Source organism: Coregonus lavaretus, assembly GCF_964263955.1.
Source record: "Coregonus lavaretus genome assembly, chromosome: 12".
Taxonomy (NCBI): domain Eukaryota; kingdom Metazoa; phylum Chordata; class Actinopteri; order Salmoniformes; family Salmonidae; genus Coregonus; species Coregonus lavaretus.
The window spans coordinates 6,099,934-6,115,687 of NC_139999.1; the positions used below are offsets into that span (position 1 = coordinate 6,099,934).

The window sequence follows — 15,754 nt, forward strand, 5'->3', positions numbered from 1 at the left end:
TCTAGATTGCACAAGCTCTTCTATCAGTGAGAACACAGTTAAAGACAACAACATGATGTCCCAGATACAGTGAATTAGCTCCCTCCTGCCGTATAATTATTGTTATTCACATCTCGGCCACACTGTTTAAATCCAGTAAATGACACCGGCAGGTTCTGGTGAATGAGATCATGACAGAATCTACAGAGGAGGGTAGTGTCCCAACTGTCACCCTATTCCCTATACAGTGCACTACTTTTGACCAGAGCCCTAGTCAATTGTTCTGCACCATAGAAGGGAATAGGGTACCATTTGAGACACAGCGGAGGAGGGTGCTTCACTGTGCAGACGACTGATGTATACTCTGGGGACAAGTGTCTTTCATATGACACTCAGAATAACCACTGAGAGACACTGCTACTGCTACTTCTAACAAGCACAAATTACAGGTGCTGGTCATAGGAACAATTCAGAATAAAAACTAGATTCCACATGTAGATAGCACTGATTTGGCTGACTACCATGGGTTCTATTAGGAATGAATCATAATAAAAAAACTAGATTCCACAATTTGATAGGCCTATTCAGGAAATAAGTAGAACGGATATTGTATCTCTGGCCCTAACACTAATTAGGCTGACAAACATCGGCATAGCAATTGTTCTGACAAATCCATCAAAACCAATGTAGTCCGCTACTACCCATTTTATAATTGACAATAAATCACAGGAAAATATAAGCTTTTCTTTTGTGTCTTTCTCACATTCAACCCAGTCACCTCTGTCTCTAAAATACACAATATATCACATTCAGACCCAGTCATCTCTGTCTCTAAGATACACAATCTATCACATTCAACCCAGTCACCCCTGTCTCTAAGACACACAATCTGTCACATTCAACCCAGTCACCCCTGTCTCTAAGATACACAATCTGTCACATTCAACCCAGTCACCCCTGTCTCTAAGATACACAATCTATCACATTCAACCCAGTCACCCCTGTCTCTAAGATACACAATCTATCACATTCAACCCAGTCACCCCTGTCTCTAAGACATACAATCTGTCACATTCAACCCAGTCACCCTGTCTAAGACACACAATCTGTCACATTCAAACCCAGTCACACCTGTCTCTAAGACACACAATCTGTCACATTCAACCCAGTCACCCTGTCTCTAAGACACACAATCTGTCACATTCAACCCAGTCACCCCTGTCTCTAAGACACACAATCTGTCACATTCAACCCAGTCACACCTGTCTCTAAGACACACAATCTATCACATTCAACCCAGTCACCCCTGTCTCTAAGACACACAATCTGTCACATTCAACCCAGTCACCCCTGTCTCTAAGATAAACAATCTATCACATTCAACAAACAAGAGTTGAGATAAAACTCCACTGCAGCATGTGCCAACTAACCACACTGAACAACAGCGGTGTGACAACAACAGTTTCAGTTTTAAGAGTTTTGTTGGATCCCTGAGTCATGGATCCCTATAGCGTCAGAGAGGATGACTGAGTCATGGATCCCTATAGCGTCAGAGAGGATGACTGAGTCATGGATCCCTATAGCGTCAGAGAGGATGACTGAGTCATGGATCCCTATGGCGTCAGAGAGGATGACTGAGTCATGGATCCCTATAGTGACAGAGAGGATGACTGAGTCATGGATCCCTATAGTGACAGAGAGGATGACTGAGTCATGGATCCCTATAGTGACAGAGAGGATGACTGAGTCATGGATCCCTATAGCGTCAGAGAGGATGACTGAGTCATGGATCCCTATAGCGTCAGAGAGGATGACTGAGTCATGGATCCCTATAGCGTCAGAGAGGATGACTGAGTCATGGATCCTTATAGCGTCAGAGAGGATGACATATGCCATGTTCACGTGCTAATCGGAACTAGGAAACTCTGAAGTTTTAGACTTGCTAATAGGTTGTAGTTAAACACATGCCGTGTTCAACCAGTTAGCAAGTCGGAAATGTCAACGTTTCCTATTTCCGACTAGCACGTGAACACGGAGTCATAGTTCCCCATATTATCAGTAACAGAGAGGATGGTGGTGGTTCCCTATGGTGAGTGACAGAGAGGATGACTCGGCACTTGGTGGGCAGAATTTTCCTACATTCTATATTTTTCTAGGGGCAGCTCATAGACTTAGTTAAACAACTCTTCTTTGTATCTGTCCCATTATGGTGTCTGTGAGAGCATTGGAAGTGCCATTGAGACCATCTCCATTTCAGAGTAGGCAATGTTCTTCTTCTACTATTTCCATGAGTTGGTAAATAAACTGAAAGGGTGCATACTGCCACCTGGAGTGTGATGTTTGAACAGGTATAAAGCCAAGGTTGGCGATTTCCTGCCACCTGCAGTTATGGAATGAGCATAATTCATTGGCTGATCCCTCCTGATGACCTGGATGGAATTATGTGATCCTTCCTTAACCCACAGGAAGTCCCACCCAGTTGACTACTTTAAAATGGTGGAAGTTGTCAATTTCAATGTCCATGCAAAAAAAAAGGGTTATTTCCAAGTAGTGAGCTCTATCTATCTTTATGGGGCAGCTCTGCCTCGAGGGCTGAAATTAATGTGACAGGTTAACTTTGGAAAATGAATGTGATTGTTTAAGATTGGGGTTAGGGGTTGGGTTATGTTTAGGTAAGACGTATGATTAGTTAAAAGGATAGTTCACCCAAATTACAAAACTACACATTGGTCTCCTTACATGTTAAGCCAGGGGTGTCAAACTCATTCCTTAGAGGGCCTACTGCCTGCGTGTTTTTTTCCTTTCAATTAAGACTTAGACAACCAGGTGAGGGGAGTTCTTTACTAATTAGTGACCTTAATTCATCAATCAAGTACAAGGGAGGGACAAAAACCTGCAGACACTCAGATATAAGTTACTAGGGTTAGAGTAGTACAGAAAGTGTCGTATTTTGAAGCAGTGAAGCGAGTGGTAGAGGAAGATGGGTACAGGGTGAGAGAGAGAGAGAGAGAGAGAGAGAGAGAGAGAGAGAGAGAGAGAGAGAGAGAGAGAGAGAGAGAGAGAGAGAGAGAGAGAGAGAGAGAGAGAGAGAGAGAGAGAGATAGAGAGAGAGAGAGAACGCCATCACCTACAGAGAGATGAACTTGGAGAAGAGTCCCCTAAGTAAGCTTGTCCTGGGGCTCTGTTCACAAACACAAACAGACCCCACAGAGCCACAGGACAACAACACAACTAGACCCAACCAAATCATGAGAAAACAAAAAGAGAATTACTTGACAAATTGGAAAGAACAAACAAAAAAACAGAGCAAACTAGAATGCTATTTGGCCCTAAACAGAGAGTACACAGTGGCAGAATACCTGACCACTGTGACTGACCCAAACTTAAGGAAAGCTTTGACTATGTACAGACTCAGTGAGCATAGCCTTGCTATTGAGAAAGGCCGCCGTAGGCAGACCTGGCTCTCAAGAGAAGACAGGCTATGTACACACTGCCCACAAAATGAGGTGGAAACTGAGCTGCACTTCCTAACCTCCTGCCAAATGTATGACCATATTAGAGACACATATTTCCCTCAGATTACAGCGATCCACAAAGAATTCGAAAACAAACCCAATTTTGATAAACTCCCTTATCTACTGGGTGAAAAACCACAGTGTGCCATCACAGCTGCAATATTTGTGACCTGTTGCCACAAGAAAAGGGCAACCAGTGAAGAACAAACACCATTGTAAATACAACCCATATTTATGTTTATTTATTTTCCCATTTGTACTTTAACTATTTGCACATTGTTACAACACTGTATATATACATAATATGACATTTGAAATGTCTTTATTCTTTTGAAACTTCTGAGTGTAATGTTTACTGTTAATATTTATTGTTTATTTCACTTTTGTTTACTATCTATTTCACTTGCTTTGGCAATGTTAACACACGTTTCCCATGCCAATAAAGCCCTTAAATTGAATTGAAATTGAATTGAGAGAGAGAGAGAGAGAGAGAGAGAGAGAGAGAGAGAGAGAGAGAGAGAGAGAGAGAGAGAGAGAGAGAGAGAGAGAGAGAGAGAGAGAGATGGGAAGAATATGTGCTTCAGTAAGGTGGGCTTTTTAGCATTCATAGCCATGGCTGTTAATTGTACTGCAGAAATGGATCGGAAGCCACAGAAGTTAGAGGTTGTGGTGGCAGTGGCAGAGAAATACTTGGGAACGCGAGGATTTACTGCAGAACAGCTGCAGGGGGTGTTGAGTGGTAGTGATATGTCATCTCAGACTGTTGGTCTGGAGCAGGACCAGATAGGGTTAAATAGTGGAATGTTTTTTTTTTTTTTTTTTAAAGAGGGCTAATAGTTGGCAGGGCAATTTTCCTTATCATATCAAATAATATAATTTAGGTTGGTTGTGAATGGCTTCATACACCAGTACAGTAGGAGGGTAGGGCTGTTGCGGTGACCGTATTACCGCCACACCGGCGGGTCATGAGTCATGAAGGCAGTCAAATTCCACGCTTCTCCAAGCTCTGATGCTGCTGATGGTCATTAGTAGCCTACCAAACTTGCTAACTGCCTGGTACTCAGCACTCTATTGTCCCTGTAATCACTCTGACGTCAATGCAAATGTCATCGAAAATCTAATCAAACACTTCATGAGAGCCCATGAGCTCATGTTGCGCAACATTTCTATAGGCAATGCAATCGCACAAGAAAACAGAGTGATGGCCTCTATTAAAAAGAGGAGGATCCCATCAGCTTTCTATAGGCTAGGCCTACTATATTTATTTGGCCAAGGCTTTCGACTCTGTCAACCACCGCATTCTTATTGGCAGACTAAATAGCCTTGGTTTCTCAAATGACTGCCTCGCCTGGTTCACCAACTACTTCTCAGATAGAGTTCAATGTGTCAAATCGGAGGGCCTGTTGTCTGGACCTATGGCAGTCTCTATGGGGGTGCCACAGGGTTCAATTCTCGGGCCGACTCTATTCTCCGTATATATCAATGATGTCGCTCTTGCTGCTGGTGACTCTCAGATCCACCTCTACGCAGACGACACCATTTTGTATACATCTGGCCCTTCATTGGACACTGTGTTAACAAACCTCCAAACGAGCTTCAATGCCATACAACACTCCTTCAGTAGCCTCCAACTGCTCTTAAACACTAGTAAAACTAAATGCATGCTCTTCAATCGAACGCTGCTGGCACCCGCCCACCCGACTAGAATCATCACTCTCGACGGGTCTGACCTAGAGTATGTGGACAACTACAAATACCTAGGTGTCTGGTTAGACTGTAAACTCTCCTTCCAGACTCACATTAAGAATCTCCAATCCAAAGTTAAATCTAGAATCGGCTTCCTATTTCGCAACAAAGCCTCCTTCACTCATGCTGCCAAACATGCCCTCGTAAAACTGACTATCCTACCGATCCTTGACTTTGGCGATGTCATTTACAAAATAGCCTCCAACACTCTACTCAGCAAATTGGATGTAGTCTATCACAGTGCCATCCGTTTTGTCTCCAAAGCCCCATACACTACCCACCACTGTGACCTGTACACTCTTGTTGGCTGGTCCTCACTACATGTTCGTCGTCAAACCCACTGGCTCCAGGCCATCTATAAATCACTGCTAGGCAAATCCCCGCCTTATCTTAGCTCATTGGTCACCATAGCAGCACCCACCCGTAGTCTGCGCTCCAGCAGGTATATCTCACTGGTCATCCCCAAAGCCAACACCTCCTTTGGCCGCCATTCCTTCCAGTTCTCTGCTGCCAATGACTGGAACGAATTGCAAAAATCTCTGAAGCTGGAGACTCTTATCTCCCTCACTAACTTTAAGCATCAGTTGTCAGAGCACCTTACCGATCACTGCACCTGTACACAGCCCATCTGAAATTAGCCCACCCAACTACCTCATCCCTATATTGTTATTTATTTTGCTCTTTTGCACCCCAGTATCTCTATTTGCACATAATCTCTTGCACATCTATCATTCTAGTGTTAATACTAATTGTAATTATTTTGCACTATAGCCTATTTATTGCCTTACCTCCATAACTTGCTACATTTGCACACACTGTATATATATTTTCTGTAGTATTTTTTTTTTGACTTTATGTTTTTTTACCCCATATGTAACTCTGTGTTGTTGTTTTTATCGCACTGCTTTGCTTTATCTTGACCAGGTTGCAGTTGTAAATGAGAACTTGTTCTCAACTGGCTTACCTGGTTAAATAAAGGTGAAAACAAAATTAAAAAAAATATTCTCAACTTTCCTAATATTAAGTACATTGCTTATCTTGACAACAGGGAAAAGCCTCCTCCATTCGCTATTTAAGTGCATATATGACATGTATTTTTCAGCTGTTTCGAGACAGGAGCATGATAATGGTCCATTCTAAATCAAAACAAATTTCACACATATATGATTTAGTGTATGTAAAGACAAGATTAAATCAAGAATAGTCTGATGGGTGACTATATTAGCCTATCACTTGTTAATTATATATTATTACCTTGACTAACCGGTGCCCCCGCACGTTGACTCTGTACCGGTACCCCCTGTATATAGCCTCCCTACTGTTATTTTATTTTACTGCTGCTCTTTAATTATATGTTATTTTAATTTTTTACTTATCCATTTTTTACTTAACTTAAAAACTGCATTGTTGGTTAAGGGCTTGTAAGTAAGCATTTCACTGTAATGTCTACAGCTGTTGTAGTCGGCGCATGTGGCAAATAAAATTTGATTTGGTCACTTGTGAATGATGCCCAGCTTAAGGCAAGAAACAATGCCATTTTTTGTGTGACTTTTTCCAATCATAGTCGCACACCTCATGTAGCCTAGCCCGTAGGCCTATATGTTTTGATAAGGTTTGTATCACAACTAAAGTGGCCAAATAACTTCTTAAAATTAAGCACATTAATCTGCTTTACAACGGGTGCAGAGCCTAACTGGCATACATAAGCAGCGCGTGAGTTTCAAGTTTGGGGAAGAAAATGTTCACCATAAAAATGCACCTTTATAATAAAAGCATTACATGCATAATCGCATTTGCGGTCACTTTTGATAATGGTAGTTTTCCCGCTAATGGAACACTAGCGCTTATAGTCTACTGCCGTGTGCGCATTGCTGCGCTTATAATGTGAAGAAATAGCCTAATAGTTCATCAACATTTTAAGCTAAATGTTCTGATCTGTTGCGTCAGCCACATTGCGTAAAAAAGTGGTTTTGATGCTAGTGGTTGTATTAATTTGGGATCTATCGGATCCCACAACTGTCCCAGACTATGTTTGGAATATTTATTTCTCGCACAGAATAGAATAGGTCAAGTTTTGTACTATGGGCAGTGGCGACCCGTCATTCAGGGCAGGTGAGGCAGAGCCTGTTTTGCATGTTATTTTGGCATTAATACGTGTCACGTATCAGTTTGCAAACAATGTAAAAAAAGTCAATAAAGCCTTCATACAAACATGGACCACACACCCTCTCCACTGAATTGCAGGCTAGTGATTGCTTTGCAAATCTTGCAGCTAGCCACTGATTCCTTCCAAACCACTCATTGTTGAATTTGTGATTTCCAACTTGTTGCGCAATGAGCACCAATTCATTTTATCTATAATTTCTCTTCATATGACAAGGATTGAAAAGGATTTGACAGTAGATTGTCAACTTGATTCATGATGATGACTACTTGTCTAGCTTGCTAGCTAAGATTTTGAAAGTATGATGTTGACATGATCAGTCCAATCAAAGCTACGGTAGATATAACGTGATTTGACGTCATTTTATCTGTGGCCAATGACCTTGAGCCTTCTTGGATGGGCACTTCTAATGTAAATCTATGGCAGCACCAAAGGGGCTTGAATTTTCGATCTCTACCCTTAGATTTTGCGGTGACGTAGTGTCCTCATGAGTGACAGAACACTTAGCCAATCACGGCGCAACTAGAGAACATTACCAACCCCTACGCTACGTATTTTCCGCTGGCTGCCCCACCACCACAGAAAGCACTGAGCTAGGCTGAAACACCTGCATTTTGGAGCTGCCTTACTCAAGAAAGCAACAAAGAGACCATGTTTGTATGTGGCTTTACTAACTCAATTATACAGTGGGGAAAAAAAGTATTTAGTCAGCCACCAATTGTGCAAGTTCTCCCACTTAAAAAGATGAGAGAGGCCTGTAATTCATCATAGGTACACGTCAACTATGACAGACAAAATGAGGAAAAAAAATCCAGAAAATCACATTGTAGGATTTTTAATGAATTTATTTGCAAATTATGGTGGAAAATAAGTATTTGGTCAATAACAAAAGTTTCTCAATACTTTGTTATATACCCTTTGTTGGCAATGACACAGGTCAAACGTTTTCTGTAAGTCTTCACAAGGTTTTCACACACTGTTGCTGGTATTTTGGCCCATTCCTCCATGCAGATCTCCTCTAGAGCAGTGATGTTTTGGGGCTGTCGCTGGGCAACACAGACTTTCAACTCCCTCCAAAGATTTTCTATGGGGTTGAGATCTGGAGACTGACTAGGCCACTCCAGGACCTTGAAATGCTTCTTACGAAGCCACTCCTTCGTTGCCCGGGCGGTGTGTTTGGGATCATTGTCATGCTGAAAGACCCAGCCACGTTTAATCTTCAATGCCCTTGCTGATAGAAGGAGGTTTTCACTCAAAATCTCACGATACATGGCCCCATTCATTCTTTCCTTTACACGGATCAGTCGTCCTGGTCCCTTTGCAGAAAAACAGCCCCAAAGCATGATGTTTCCACCCCCATGCTTCACAGTAGGTATGGTGTTCTTTGGATGCAACTCAGCATTCTTTGTCCTCCAAACACGACGAGTTGAGTTTTTACCAAAAAGTTATATTTTGGTTTCATCTGACCATATGACATTCTCCCAATCCTCTTCTGGATCATCCAAATGCACTCTAGCAAACTTCAGACGGGCCTGGACATGTACTGGCTTAAGCAGGGGGACACGTCTGGCACTGCAGGATTTAGTCCCTGGCGGCGTAGTGTGTTACTGATGGTAGGCTTTGTTACTTTGGTCCCAGCTCTCTGCAGGTCATTCACTAGGTCCCCCCGTGTGGTTCTGGGATCTTTGCTCACCGTTCTTGTGATCATTTTGACCCCATGGGGTGAGATCTTGCGTGGAGCCCCAGATCGAGGGAGATTATCAGTGGTCTTGTATGTCTTCCATTTTCATTTATGATGAAAATTACAGGCCTCTCTCATCTTTTTAAGTGGGAGAACTTGCACAATTGGTGGCTGACTAAATACTTTTTTCCCCCACTGTATATATTTTTTACATTGTTTGCAAACTGATATGTGACACGTATTAATGCCAAAATAACATGCAGAACAGGCACAAAGCCCCTCCTGTTTTGAGCCCCACCTGCCCTGAATGACGGGTCGCCACTGGCTGAGAGAGAAGTCAAGTCAGAGTCAGTTCCAGCCATCCTTGTATTTTCCCACCAGTTCGCTTTTATTGTGTTAGCCAATGCCAGTGTGCATCCTTGTTGATATGTAAGTACATATTTCATATCTTTCAGGTGTTTATGTCTGCGACGATAATGCCATTTTGTATATTTTTATCCTAATTAGTAGTTTGTACCGCGAGCTACTGTGAGCTGGCTAGCTCCTACCAGGCATGTGGTCCTCTGTAGCTCAATTGACGCTTGTAAAGCCAGGGTAGTGGGTTCGATCCCCGGGACCACCCATACGTAAAAATGTATGCGCACATGACTGTAAGTCGCTTTGGATAAAAGCGTCTGCTAAATGGCATATTATTATTATTATTATTATTATGCGCACCATGCATCAGTTGCAGTTCTTACCAGGTTGTGTGTGTGTGTATGTGTAATTGAATGAGAGTGAGAAAGAGAGAGAGTGAGTGAGAAAGAGAGAGAGAGAGAAAGAGTGAGAGAGAGAGAGAGCGAGAGAGAGAGAGAGAGTGAGAAAGAGAGAGATAGAGCGAGAGAGAGAGTGAGAGAGAAAGAGAGAGAGAGTGAGAGAGAGATAGAGAGAGAGAGAGAGAGAGAAAGAGAGAGATAGAGAGAAAGAGAGAGAGAGAGAGAGAGAGAGAGAGAGAGAGAGAGAGAGAGAGAGAGAGAGAGAGAAAGAGAGATAGAGAGAGAAAGAGAGAAGAGAGAGAGAGAGAGAGAGAGAGAGAGAGAGAGAGAGAGAGAGAGAGAGAGTGAGAGAGAGAGATAGAGAGAGAGAGAGAGACAGAGTGAGAGAGAGAGAGAGAGAGAGAGAGAGAGAGAGTGAGAGAGAGAGATAGAGAGAGAGAGAGAGACAGAGTGAGAGAGAAATGGAGAGTGAGAAAGAGAGAGAAAGAGGCTCCTACCAGGCATGTGCACCATGCGGCAGTTGCAGTTCTCCACCAGGTAGCGTGTCTCACAGTCGATACGGCAGGCCGTGAGGCTGTAGGAGCTGAAGAAGTCCGAGTCCATGGGAGTAGACTTGCAATCACCCCACGGAGGTGGCAGGTATGTCAGCTAGATGGGGGAGAGAGAGAGAGAGAGTCTAGAAGAAGTTAGAGTCAATGGGAGTGGACTTGCAGTCGCCCCACAGAGGTGGCATGTACGTCAGCTATAGAGGAGAGAGAGAGAGATGTAAAGGCCATACATACTGTGATACTGCTATAGGGGAGAGATATATGGATATGGGTCATCAGGGTGGGAGAAAAGAAAGTCCCTCTGGGAACTCACCAATGTTGTAGAAAAAATAAAAAATATTTACGTTGTTCTAGTTGCAGTGCAGGCTTTTGTTAGAGCCCAGCACTAACACTACCTCGTTCAACTTTTCAACTAATCACGATAAGTTTGAATCAGTTTAGCGCTGGGTTGGAACAAAAGCCTGCACTCCCTGTATCTCTCCCTTCAGGGCTGGAGTTAGAGATGCAGAGGCTGCTGTGTGTGTGTGTGTGTGTGTGTGTGTGTGTGTGTGTGTGTGTGTGTGTGCACACAGCAGTGGATCATTGAGTGATGATGCAAGCGCCAACAAATCAACTAACCACATAAGACCATTTTACCACATGGTTAAGAGAGGATTAGTGAGTGTGCCACACAAACACACATTCTGCACCATCTCATCCCCCAAAAATCGAATTACAAAACTATAACGGTTTCTCTATTTGCTGTTTCAGATGGGAGGAGTCAGAGAGTCAGGCGAAAGCAGAATAAAATGCAATAGTTCTGGTCACAATGGGTTGACCAGCACAAAGTTCCCTTTCAGTCAGTCAACTTCGGTATAACATGCCAGACCACTAAGTGCCTTAGCCCATCAACCAAAGCACTCTCGTGACTTTGGTTGATGGATCTACAATCACGCTTGACAAGGCCAATGAAATCCACTCCCCACCTTCCACAGGTGATAAGCGTGAGACTTGGATTAATTCCTTCAATTATTCCGCTCTGCACCTCGGTGTGAATCACCGATTCACGCTACTAAAACAAACAATTGCTCCAACTTAACTGTCCCTTAGAGTGTGATCACCCCCATGGACGTTGTGCACTGAATTTGTATGGTTCCCAGCTTCCTAATCACGAACCATTGGTTATTCTTCGAATTTATTGGCCACCGAAATGACGAATCTAACAAGCCGGGTTCGTGTTCGCGACCTATGGATTAAAAGATTGGTTCACGTTGGTTGTCTTGTATGTCTCGGCTCGGTGCACGCTCAGGCTGCCCTCACTCGAATCAGTTCTTGTGCGAGACTAGGGGACGGCCGGCACTGTTCCCATACTAGTCCGAGGCGCAGGTTCTCTTGACAATCCTGTAGCATTCTTTAGGGGGCTTGGTGTTTCCGATGGTGACTTCCTCTCCCGTACCTCAGCTGAGTCTGAGTTGCAGGACGTGGACATGGTTTGGGTGATCACGACAGATGCATCACCCCGAAGGGTGGGGTGCGCCGTACGAAGGCAATTCGATTCAGGGGGTATGGACACTGCTGCGTAGCGCACTGCATATAAATTACCCAGAGCTCCTAATGGTTTATCTGGCACTCAGGCGCTTCCGCCTGCTTGTGTCGGGCCGGCTTGTGCTGGTCAGAAATCACAATACGTCAGTGGTGGTGTGCATCAACAGACGGGGAAAGACTCTGTCTCGCTCCCTCCTGACCTTGGCTCGCTCCCTCCTGACCTTGGCTCGCTCCCTCCTGACCTTGGCTCGCTCCCTATTGCTGGGGAGCAGTGTGCACATGCTCTCGCTCTTGTGCACCAGTGGCCTCGGACCCTCCTTTAAGCGTTTCCACCAGTGGTTCTGATTCAGCCCACGTTGGAGAGGGCTTATCATTGATTCTTGTGACTCCCGTTGGTTCAGGCAGCCTTGGTTCGCGGAGATCATTTGCCTTTTTAGGCAGGGACCCGGGGGTAACTCCCCGTTGCAACTCCAGTTGCGCAGGGACCTGTTGTCCCAGGCACACGGGCAGGTATGGCAAGCGAGGCCGGAGATTTGGTTCCCATGGGCCTGGCCCCTGAGAGGGCCAATCTGATAGAAAGAGGTTTCCCTTGAATGTTATTGATACCATTCAGTCTGCAAGGAGAGGGCTGTATGAGTATAAGTGGCAAGCGTTTGAGCTCTGGTGCCAAGACAAAGGAATTGTTCCTTTTCAGTGCCCTGTGAGGGACATCCTTTCTGTTCCTACAGGAGCTCTTCGAGCAGGGGGCGGGCATTCTCCACGTTAAAAGAGTACATGGCCTCTATCTCAGCGTGTCATGTGGGAATTGACGGAGCCTCACCGGGGGGCCCACCTCCCTGCTTGTGTACTTTGTCTCAGACCGGTCTCTAAACCTGGGACTTGGCGCTGGTTTTGGAGGCACTGTGCGATGCCCCTTTTGAGCCTCTGGAGTCAGTGGATCTGAAGATCCTCTCTAACAAAACCTCCCTGCTCATGGCTTTGGCCTCAGCTAAATGTGTTGGGGACCTCCACGGGTTATCCGGTACTCAGTTCGCCGCGGGTGACTCTAAGGTGATGTTGCGTCTAAATGCGGCCTTCGCCCCCCAAACGTCATGGCTATGTCCTACAGGTCCTTAGATTTTGATCTATTTCCATTTTCGCCTCCGCCTTTTGCTTCTGAAGAGCAACAGAGATTACATGCCCTGTGTCCGGTGAGAGCTTTACGCACATACATTGAACGGACCCAGGATATCCGATTATGTGACCAGCTTTTTGTCTGATTTGCTCATCCAGCTGGCAGGCAGCTAATATATCTCCCCGGCATATAGCAGCAAGGGGCAAGGGTTACCTAGTGGTGTACACACCCACTCCACCAGGGGTCTGGCAGCGTCTTGGGTATTGACTATAGGAGATACTATAGGAGACATTTGTGCTGCGGTGAGTTGGGCTTCACCACACACTTTTGTGAGGTTTTATTGATTGGCTGTCACTGCTCCCAGTTTATGGTATCAAGCCTTGTGCGCAAATACCCAGACTACTGCATCTGGTCAGGTCTGGGTGGTCTGCCATGGGCCATTTAAATTTAGTATCCGTTGGGGTCGGCTTGGGGCGTGATTATATTTCGCCATAGTATGATGTACCGATGTTGACTGACTGAAAGGGAACGTAGCGTTACGACTAGAACTACTGTTCTCTGAAGGAGGGAAATGAGATACAACACCTGTTTGGCCCCGCCCGTTCTTGGGCTCAGTGAAGAGTGGTATTTTATTTTTTTAGTCATTTAGCAGATGCTCTTATCCAGAGCGACTTACAGTTAGTGAGTGCATAAATTTTTTTTTTTTCATACTGTATTAAATTGAAGGAAGGAATCACCTGTGGAAGGCGGGGCATTCCAGCGAGGCGTGGATTTTATTGACAGGCGTGATTGTAGATCTTTCAACCGAAGTCGCGAGAGTGCGACTCCCCATAGTATGTTGTACCTCATTTCCCTCCTTCAGGGAACAGTAGTTACAGTCATAAAGTTACATTTCTCTGGGCACCCTATTTTCTTTATAGTGCACTACTTTTGACCAGGGCCCATAGGACCCTATGTAGGGAATGGGGTGCCATTTGGGACGCAACGCTAGCTTTCTCTGGGTTTGTCCAGTTTCATACCTGTCTGAAGAGCCAGCCGTCTGAATAATGATTTCGCCATGCTTGGTGGCTCCCTGTTCATTTCCAAGCCATTCTCACAGCACTATTCACCCAACCTAAGTCACCCACATACATTTTTCCTTCGGGGAAAAGTGTTTGCGGAGGCTTGATTCTGTGGGTGTGTATATGACTGCGAGTCTCTGTGCGTTTTGCAACTGTCTGTGAAAGGCTTTTTTAGGCTTTTTTTTTTTAACAGCCTTCCGAAACAATAGAGCAACAAATCGTTGTGTTTAGTTTTCAACCGGAGTTCCTCTAATTGAAGGTTACTGGCTAATTTGCGCTGGCAGAGCATGACTGTTTTATAGGCCTTACCCTAAGTGTATGTGTGGGTGTAAAGTGGGAGAGAGAGAGAGAGAGAGAGAGAGAGAGAGAGAGAGAGAGAGAGAGAGAGAGAGAGAGAGAGAGAGAGAGAGAGAGAGAGAGAGAGAGAGAGAGAGAGAGAGAGAGAGAGAGAGAGAGAGAGAAATAATCACTTTCATAAATGGTAGATTACAGATTATCTTTATTAGAAGTAGAGTAGAATTATGTGTTAGTAATTTTTTAAATAATAATCTATATATATATATATATTTTTTGCACCAAAACAGTTCCACACTTAATTACCTTTTACGGCTAAATCAGGGTCACACAGAGTGTTTCTTGGTAGTCTTAAACAAATATACTTTGGAACAAAAGTATACAACTCACTCACATGGTTATGGCCTTAAAACAGGAAGACACCTGGACCATGTCAGATATAGAGTTGAAATATATTCCATTTTGAGTTTGTATCCCAATATTACACTTTATATACATCACAGAAGACTGAAATATAACAAAACTGTTTGACATAGAAACACTGGATTTTCAGTGAGTTTCTTTAAATTATGAAGATTTTTTAAAATTTTCTCATAATGCTGATGATGTTATTAATATTTCATATTAATAACATTCCACCCATGAGGCCACTAGGTCATTTGACTGCAGGAAAGGGCTACGGACAGCTTGGTAAGTCATAGAGTAGTAAAAGCTGGGACAAAGCTTCTAATGCTGTCAGAGTGTGTGAGTGTGTCGGTGTTGTGTGTGTCCAGGACAGGTCTAATGAGGCTGCGGTGGGATTATGCATGCTGATGATGTCGTGGCTGCAGGTCCCAGTGTGTTTTGTGTGTGTCTCTCTCTCTCTCTCTCTCTCTCTCTCTCTCTCTCTCTCTCTCTCTCTCTCTTTCTCTCTCTCTCTCTCTCTCTCTCTCTCGCTCTCTCTCTCTTTCTCTCTCTCTCTCTCTACAGTAGTCAAGCCTGCTTGTAATAAAAGCATGGACGAGTCTCTCTGTATCAGCCTGAGAGAGAAACGGCCGCACCTTGGCAATGAACCTCAGGTGGTAAAAAGCTATTTTGGTCACATTCCTGATGCTTGATTCGAAATTGAATTCAGAATATAAAATGACACCTAGGTTTTTTTTACCTGGTGTTTTATCTTTATTGCCCGTGAATTAAAATATGCGGCCAGATTCTATCTCTGTGCTTTGGCTCCAACAATAAGTACCTTGGTCTTGTCTTGATTTAGCTGGAGGAAGTTGTGAGCCATCCAAGTATTTAAATCACTAACTAATACAGTCTAATAATTTATCTGTGGAGCTAAAACCCTCTGGTGACAGAGACATGTACATTTGTGTATCGTCTGCGTAGCAAAG

The 15,754-nt window shown here is 44.0% G+C and overlaps 1 protein-coding gene across 1 annotated transcript in view; it reads right to left on the reverse strand.

Annotated features, from left to right (window-relative positions):
- Positions 1-15,754, reverse strand: part of LOC311138959 (acid-sensing ion channel 1-like) — a gene marked incomplete at both ends in the record, with an annotated part of 263,718 nt that overhangs the window by 1,676 nt on the left and 246,288 nt on the right. Inside the window, 1 exon segment of the mRNA XM_084173776.1 lies at positions 10,338-10,488. Within this exon segment, the coding sequence (XP_084029902.1) occupies positions 10,338-10,488 (151 nt within the window).